Source organism: Ischnura elegans, chromosome 11 (genome assembly GCF_921293095.1).
Source record: "Ischnura elegans chromosome 11, ioIscEleg1.1, whole genome shotgun sequence".
Taxonomy (NCBI): Eukaryota; Metazoa; Arthropoda; class Insecta; order Odonata; family Coenagrionidae; genus Ischnura; species Ischnura elegans.
Window position 1 is genome coordinate 70515051 of NC_060256.1, and position 8728 is coordinate 70523778.

General features: G+C 35.7%; 1 protein-coding gene across 1 annotated transcript; it reads right to left on the reverse strand.

Moving 5' to 3' along the window:
- Window positions 1-440: 440 nt before the first annotated feature.
- Window positions 441-8314, reverse strand: LOC124168237 (RRP15-like protein). Its single transcript, XM_046546376.1, has 5 exons — window positions 8096-8314; window positions 7190-7542; window positions 5737-5822; window positions 2362-2560; window positions 441-653 (listed from the first exon to the last, which is right to left on the reverse strand). Exons 1-5 carry the CDS (start codon window positions 8157-8159, stop codon window positions 489-491), a joined length of 867 nt encoding a protein of 288 aa, XP_046402332.1. The 5' UTR covers window positions 8160-8314; the 3' UTR covers window positions 441-488.
- Window positions 8315-8728: the final 414 nt, after the last annotated feature.

The window sequence follows — 8728 nt, forward strand, 5'->3', positions numbered from 1 at the left end:
ATGCATTGGTAATCTCAGACGATGTAAAACTCCTATCTACTCGTATAGTATAGAAACTAGGTCCCTGTGATGTCACCTGGAGTGGCATCGCATGGGCGCCAATCTGGCCTTTTTCAAATGAGGTTAAAATTGACCATTGCCATTCGTCTAAACTGGGATTGGTAAAACCAAATAATTTGTTTATTGTGAATATAGTAATGGTGGGTAACGAATCGCAGTTAATGCCTTTCGTTTTCTTCGATGAACGAAACTACCCTATTGAACAGCCTTCATTATCAGTTATCCATTTGAGTTTCCATCCATCACAACAAAGTACAAGTGCCCCAAAGATTATTTGAATCTTTATCCAAATTCACACAACATGCTGCAGGATTATCCAAATGAGGGTGACTTCAACCAATTCTCTAGTCAATAAGGAACTAAACTAGGAAAAAACATGGTAAACAAAAACATTATTTATTCAGCATTAAAATACAGAAAACTTACAGCTACGTCATATCTACATCTTCCTCATCTGAAGATGAACTTCCTTCAGACATATTATCATTTTCCTCATTTTCTGTTTCTTTGTCCCAGTCTTTTAGAGAAGGATCAGTCAAGAAGTCATCTCGAAGTACACTCCAGATAGGTTGCTGTGACTCTTCTTTTTTCACCTGAAAAACAAAAAAAAATATCAAGAAGTCTCTACCTCCACAAACTTGAAGGTGATATTCCCTTTTCCCATTAGTCTTCTGATATTGAAGCCTTACTTACAACTTCAGGTGAGAGTTAAAAATTAGAAAGTAGGTTTAACATTAAAAAGCACACGGTGACAAATAATATATTTGAGTCAAAATGACATGTTTCCTTTCTATGATTCCCCACGGGGAACAGAATTTTACTCTGAAATACAAAATTGGTAATAATGTCAATGCACTTTTTTCAGAAAAAAGGTAATAAATTAAAGTGTATTTCATGCTCTCTTTATGCCAATTTAGAGGCAAGCAAGCACTTCTTTCATTACTTAGTATGTACCATTAATGATACCAACACCGAAGAATATAAATTATTATAAATAACCTTTACAGTTGATTACCCTCCGAATCTGAAACAGCTCCAAGAAATGAACTCCTGAGCTCTGAATTTGTTGATCTAGATTAGCTGTCAATAAGTTCACATCCTAACTAATCATTAAATGAGTGTTACGAATGAGTGTTAGGGAATTAATGTTTTTAGAGATTAGTTTAGAGACTAAATTTAAGAATGATTTCTTAACTCTGAAACAATGACATATAGCTGATTACACCCTTCACTTGTTAGTGAACCCCTGCCAGCAAAGGAGGAATGAGGACAAAAGGGCAGTCGACTAGTAAACTTCACCACGGCAATGACTCATTCACTGAAATTCTGCACTTTCAGCCTCCGGAGCTTAATTAGTCCCTGAAATGCCACCATCACATCTCACACAGTAGAAATTATGTTATTAATTCTAGTGAGAATAACATAACCAGAGATCATGACAGAGGAAATGGATCTCAAAATGTAAACAGTAAGGTGGGCTTAATAATGACTATTTTTTCGGAATCAAATTTGTCCCGTGCCGGAAAGTTGTGAACTTCTATCAAGGTCTCAGATCCAATTTTTTTTTCAAAATTGGATAATAATAACTGTTGCAGCCTGAGCCCTTACGTTTAAAATTTTGCAAAAAATAAGGCTGACTTTACAGACAAAAACCTATTGAGAAAAAATTACGGTAACTATGTATACTCAATTCTTAAAAATGAATTATGATTATAACTTTAAGCATCATATAAATGGAGTTAAAAGTTTATCCAAGGAATTCAATTACAGTTTTGCGATGGGTGAGAATGGTCAACTAATTTTGATTTTAGGCATCCCGCAGGTCACCCAAATTGTATGGCTGCGTGTGGCATCACTTCATATTTTTAGTTTTAGAAGTCGAATTATGTCGAAATTATGTAAAAATATGTCAGAATAGATAATTGTATATTTTGTCATATAAATTGGATAAAAAGTCATTTTTGGCCCACCCTAGTAGACATTGCTAATCCAGAACAGCATTCATCACGGAACAGGGTGTATTAACATTCGATTCCGCAATACATACATCACTTATTTATTCTTTTTGTCCATACTTGCCATCCTCAAACATCTTAAAGAGTTGTGATAAATGCACATTGAATTCACTAATAAAAATTTGATTGATTGAAATAAATTCTGATTCACTTTCACAGACAAAAACATTGTAGCCATAGTTAGTTGTATGCTAATGCTAATTAACCCCAGCAATGAAAATTAAGGGCTTCACCACCTAGAAGGTAATGGACATTCAAAATTAGCTTATCTTAGGTAAACACTTACCTTTCCTTTGTTCTCCGACTTGACTGGGCTATCAACTATTTCACTTTTGGTATTTCCCATCAACACATCAAGAAAAGCACGCTTGTCCACAGACTTCAACACCCTTTCACGTTTTATTTCTGACCCACCCACTTCCTTTAGTTTATTCTCCACTTCACTCTGGTGCTTCTGCACAGCATTGAAAAGCTGAACAACTCCTCTGAGAAAATAAAATCAACGGCATAAGTTAGTTCTGGCTTTAGCACCCTCAATACATATGTTATAGGAATGCAATGAAAGTAGTATAGTATAGTATATTTTATTATCCGAAGACCAGATTACACTGATATAGGAGTCGTCAGGTACATAAAAAATATAACACAGGTACATAAAAAAATATAATAGACAAATAATTATACACTATTACCCTGAAGAAATTCATCCACGGAATAATATAATTTTTCTAGTAAAAAGCGTTTAGCTTGTATTTTAAATGAACCAGAAGTTTTACAATTTTTTAAACTGGATGGTAATTTATTGTACAGGCGTAACCCTATAGTTTTTGGGCCTAGAAAGGCTGATTTAGTCCTGACATAATTATAACGAATGGTATCATGACCTCTTGTGTAATAATCATGGACATCACAGTTTTTAGGGAACTCATAGAAATTAGTTTTGATAAACATGAGGACAGAAAGAATATACACACATGGGAGTGGGAGAATATTGAGTCTTTTAAAAATAGGTCGGCATGGGGCATTATAAGGAGCAAAGACCATAAGTCGTGCAATTTTCTTTTGCAGCCTAAAAAGCTTAACTGAAGCATGTGATGATCCCCAGTAAATAATGCTAGTAATGATGCGGGAGTAAAATTGGCCATAATAAAGTGTTAACAGTACTTAAAATTAAGAAAGAAGAACTTTGTACTTTCACATTAATATTTAATCACGACCATGGTTTCAACGTTAGACGTCATCATCAGGTGAACTCTACAGAGGTCCATCACATCACTAAAAATGTTCCTATCTTTTTTGAATTCTTTGGACCGCAATTTGAATTTCACTTACGAAATAGAAGAAAATAACTCTCTCAACTTCCTAGATCTTAAAGTCACTAAGGTCAACAATCACCTCGAGTTTTCAGTCTTTCGGAAAAACTCCTATACGGACCAAGTGATCCACTCCAGTTCAAGACATTGTTTTTCCCACAAGTTATCAGCCTTTCACAGCATGTTACATAGGTTGCTGCATATTCCGATGTCCCCTGCCAAGTTCAATGAGGAATTAAACACAATTAAACTAATTGCTAATAATAACGGATACAACGAACAGTTAATTGATAGCTTATATCGGAAACAATTAAAAAAACAAGCAGTGGGAGAAATTTATGGATCCCGAACGCGACAAGAATCCACGGCCAAGTGGCGTAGAATCCTTTTTTTAAAGGACGTTGGGCCGAAGATATACAAAAAGGTGCCCAAGGATAAAATTAAAGTTGCGTTTTACAATAAATCCAACCTCAGGAACATTCTTTCCCTCACCAAAGATCCCATCCCAAGAGAAGAAAGGAGTGGGGTGTATAGACTAAAATGTGAATGCAACGCGGTGTATGTTGGGCAAACGGGGCGACAATTTCAAGAGCGGGTAAAAGAACATCAAGCCTGCCAGAGAAATAAAAAGACTACTTCACAATTTGCTATACATTTGTTAGATAACAATCATCAAAGTGATTTTGTGTTTGAAGTGCTTCATTATGAACCTAAAGGACCTAGATTAGACGCTTTGGAACAAATGGAAATTTTGCAGCACGTACGTTCCAATGACAACATTGTAAACGAATTTTTGTATGACTACCATTCCCCTCTTTTAAGCCTCCCACTCCTAAATTCCTGGGCTAATGACATGACGAACTCTTCGGCCTCTCTCTCTCTCTCACCTGAACCCCCCCCCCCTCCACTTGCCGTGCCCCCCATAAGGGTGCCTCCTCCCCCTAACTTCCATACCACATGACCAAGGTTTTTTTTTTTTTTCCCCCCTCCCTCTTCTCTGTTAACCAATCCTTTCAACCTAATTACCTTCCTCCCTCCCCCTCCTAGCCTGGTATAAAAGGATGTGATGGACCTCTGTAGAGTTCACCTGATGATGACGTCTAACGTTGAAACCATGGTCGTGATTAAATATTAATGTGAAAGTACAAAGTTCTTCTTTCTTAATTTTAATTATGAATCGCTTTCACCAAGTTACGCCTCAAACAATTAATTTTGTTAACAGTACGTCAGAGCTAACAGAAAATCTAGTGAAACGTATAAGAAAACAAATGGAGCATAGAATTTTAAGTAGATAACAGATTTTCTTCCCAAGATAGATTTGACGAGATTGTAAGTCCTAGGAATTTAACATCTTGAGCTTGGCGCATGAATTGACCATCATGGGCACGATTAAGGTCAACACCATGTTTTCTCCTGAGATTAAAGTGCATGGCTAGGGATTTATCAACATTTATATCTAAGCAGTTAAGATACTTTTCCTGATATTTCATGTGATGTTTTTTGCCAATGTGTTTGGATTGTTCCAAATACTTATTTTTAAAGACTGATTTTTTGCAAATTAGTCATTTTTCGCCATGAAAATACCTTAAAATACCTGATTGAGTGTGAGAAGCTATTCTGGTAAGCTAAAAATAACACAATTTGATTATATTTATGGATACACTTAATACTGCACTCCAAATTGATGCAGCTTTGTTTTAATTGTCAAGATGAATCTTGATTGCTTAAAACTTTCTTTTTCATGGTGCAATTAAAAATGTACTAGCCTTTAAAAACATCCAAATATTCGACACCAGAATTCAAGGATCTGCTTCATATCTTCATGATTAAAAAAATCAAGGATCCACGTACCCCTACTATAAATAATATTACATAGTAATAATTTATTTATTTAACCATTGACAATAAATACAGCTCCATGGCTTTTTTCAAAACAGATAAGATAAAAATGTTAAATAATATGGAAATATAAGGAAAAGAAATCCAAAAACAAAGACTTGACAATTTCCAAAATACCCTATTCTATGGTATCTATTTAAAGAGAAATGGTCATGTTACAAAAGTGAAAAAGGCCCGACCAAAATAAAATACAGCATGCTAGCTAAATATTTTACAATCCATACATTAATAATGATCAGCGTAAAATGTTAACATGAAAGAATGATAAATCATACTATTATAATTGATGGGCTTACTACGCACCATTCCCATAGCATCGGTTTTCAGTTTAATTCTTCAATAGCTGTGATAAGCACAACATTACAGCTGGTTAATAGCTGATTTTTACAAGTATCTTAAACTACATTTTCGTTAAACATGCTTTGTGATGGCTTATCTGAACTACTCACTTGATAGCTATCTTTGAAAGACTTCTCTCCCTCTCAGGATCAGGATAAACTGGTTTAACTCTTCCCCTGGATTCCCACTCTTTCTTCTGTAAAAAAAAATCAAGCTTAAAATACCAATGACACAGCCGCAAGTGAAGGAGACATCAAAATTTTTGGACCAAAAATTTTGATGCAAAAACTTGTATCCAACGGGACGGGGGTGTCCCAACATGCATCTCATTTGGACGAAAAACAAACGAAAGACAATATTTAAACAAATTTGGAAGCTTGTGGAAGTGAAGGACTCTGTCCTTTTTACCAGGCGAAATTGTCTGAACAGGCCTCTAGAACATTAAAGAGGCAAAAAAAAAGAAAACAGAAGGAATGCTGAACTTGGCCTTGGCTGGAAAGCAGGTATGAAAGCATTGGAATAAGCGTGCTAAACATGTTGGCATAATGAGTTGGTCGCCGATGTTCCCATATATTATCGATAATAATTGAAAATAAGTGAGGATATTTTCATGTCCCTCATCAGCAAGGTTGAGGGCAGAATAAAATGCCTGGATACAAACATTAGGCAGTTTATTCCCATGAGGAAAATGTTATTATATATATATAACCATATATGTCATTTATATATTTTATATTTAACCAATATATATTTATATATTTGAAATAATGTTTTGTGAATTCACTTAGCGGTATGATGACATTATAAATTCAAAACTAAACCCTTTAGTATTCCATACAGTACTATTGAACAGACTCAACCGGTTTCGATCTTTTCAGGTCTTTATCTAGAGGTTTACGATTATGATAAAGACCTGAAAAGGTGGAAACCGGTTGGGTTTTTAATGCATACTGTGTGGAATACAACAGTTTATTTTTGTGTCCATGATATATATTTTTATTTATTAAAATGCTCATGCAGACGATAAATAAGTTTAGCCTCTGTGTCAGCGCTTGGCGATGCTTTTTTGTCAAAGGGGGTGTGTGTCAGTTGCATCAAATTTTGATGCAAATTTGACCGTGGGACATTGGCTTTAGGCAAAGACTAAGAATTATAAAATTTATTATTCAGTGCCATAAGGCCGGGTTACAGTGTGCATTAACCCATCCAGATTTGGTGGATCAGAACAGAAAATGCAAAACAGACTGCATGAAACAAATTAGAAACGGTTCTATTTTCAGTATTCACATAGGGAGGTTACACTGAGCATTTTTAAGATCATTCACGCATTTATACATAGACATGAACTTGTGCAGTTATGGGACCAGGCATTTAGAATTCAGGGAAATTACATTAGGTCCATATTTTTGATACCATAATTAACTGGTTTTAAGTTCAAAAAAAGAAAAAAAGTATCGTTGAATGATTACCTTACACCCTACCATAAACTCAAACAAAAACAACATTTATAACTAAAATGTCGCAATCTTAAACTGGGAATGACTGACATGATATGATACTCACCCTCACTTTGTAGAGGACTGCTGGAGTAGGTTTTTCTTCCGGCTTCTCTGTGGTGTCTTTCTCCTGTTTGATTTCCCCATCGATTTCGAATGTGATTGCCTTTGCCTTTTCGGCCGAGATTTTGCTGTCACTTAGTTTCTTAGCACGTGATAATACGACTGTTCTTTTTTTCTTGGGCTTGTTTGTCTTCAAAATTTTTGACATAGCATCCGCCCATCCGGTATTACCCTTAGACAATTCTTTCTCAGATTCACTTCCATCACTCTCATTAACTTCATCGCTAGATTCGATATCTTCAGATTCATCCGACGAAGCATTTGCTTCAGACTCGGATGAGGTGGCTGCTGCATCGTCTGAAGGTAGAAAATATATAATAATATCCAATGAAAAATAACAACATCTTTAAATTAAGGTATGATGCTTTCCCGGCAAATATATGGCTGGAAGCCCGAATAGCCTTTTCCAAATCTTTAAATTGTTTACTATCAACACCCACTAACAGCTTTATCCATAGGTCCATAGTTTCCTAGATTCATAGTTTTCAAGGTTTAAAAAAGTCCCACAATATCACTCGTTCGGACGAAGATTAACGATGTGAATCAAAATATGGTAAGCACATTGTTTCAACTAATAGCACTTTCCAGATCTTTAAAATGAAGAGTAATATCAACGCATGAGTATTATGAATACTAAATAAAATGAAGATACAGATGTGAGAGGGATGTAAGAGAGATTCACCACGGCTCAGACTCAATACAGTGATTTTATTCCAACCAGATTCAATTACTTAATGAATTAAATCTACACGCATTATTCGTTCAGTCAACTTGAAGTACTACACCAGCCACATAAATGCTATTAAAATTCATGCAAGAGAGACATGTTCAAATGAAAATAACAACGAACCATTCACAGGGTGCTCGTAGTCGGCAACTCTTTCCCCCAAAACAGAACTTCTGAAATGCTTCATGCCAGAGTTTTGTGGATCACTAATAAATTGAGTTAAATTAATAAAGCTGGACGCTGACTGATGACCTGTGAGGTATATATAATCACCGGCAATGACAAATTATGTCAAATTCACACAGGCACATGGCGGGTCCATCTGGGTCCATCTCACACACAGGGAGCATGGAGTTTTAAGTAGAGAAGGTTCGAGTACACCCAAATCTTCTCGATGAGCTGTTGTCGCATCTGGTGCTTTTTCATGGGTTCGAAAAATCGCCAAACGATGGCGCTACGAAAAACACTCGCCGTTGCTCGCCGTCATTCCTGTCTCAGAGGTGTCAGAGGCTGAGAGAACAAATGGAATAGTGTTAACTTATCTTCTTGCATGGCGCTAACAAATCACTGCCTAGCCGGAAAACTGTTCCGTGTACAGTATCTTTTTTTCATAAAATTAAAATACAATGTGATGGCTTCTGTAAATCCCTCCTCAAGTTATCCCCTTATACGCAATAAACGCAAGCTCTTTAGAGGTAAATTATCTTAATATGAACGAAAAATCATTGCTTTTATCTATATATTAGATCATACATA

Excerpts from the sequence above, each read along its gene's own strand:
- LOC124168237 (XM_046546376.1), bottom strand. The coding sequence starts at position 8,159 with ATGAAGCATTTCAGAAGTTCTGTTTTGGGGGAAAGAGTTGCCGACTAC. Across the intron at positions 2,561-5,736 it reads CTTTCAAAGATAGCTATCAA|AGGAGTTGTTCAGCTTTTCA; the intron begins GTGAGTAGTTCA and ends TTATTTTCTCAG. Across the intron at positions 654-2,361 it reads AGTCGGAGAACAAAGGAAAG|GTGAAAAAAGAAGAGTCACA; the intron begins GTAAGTGTTTAC and ends TTTGTTTTTCAG.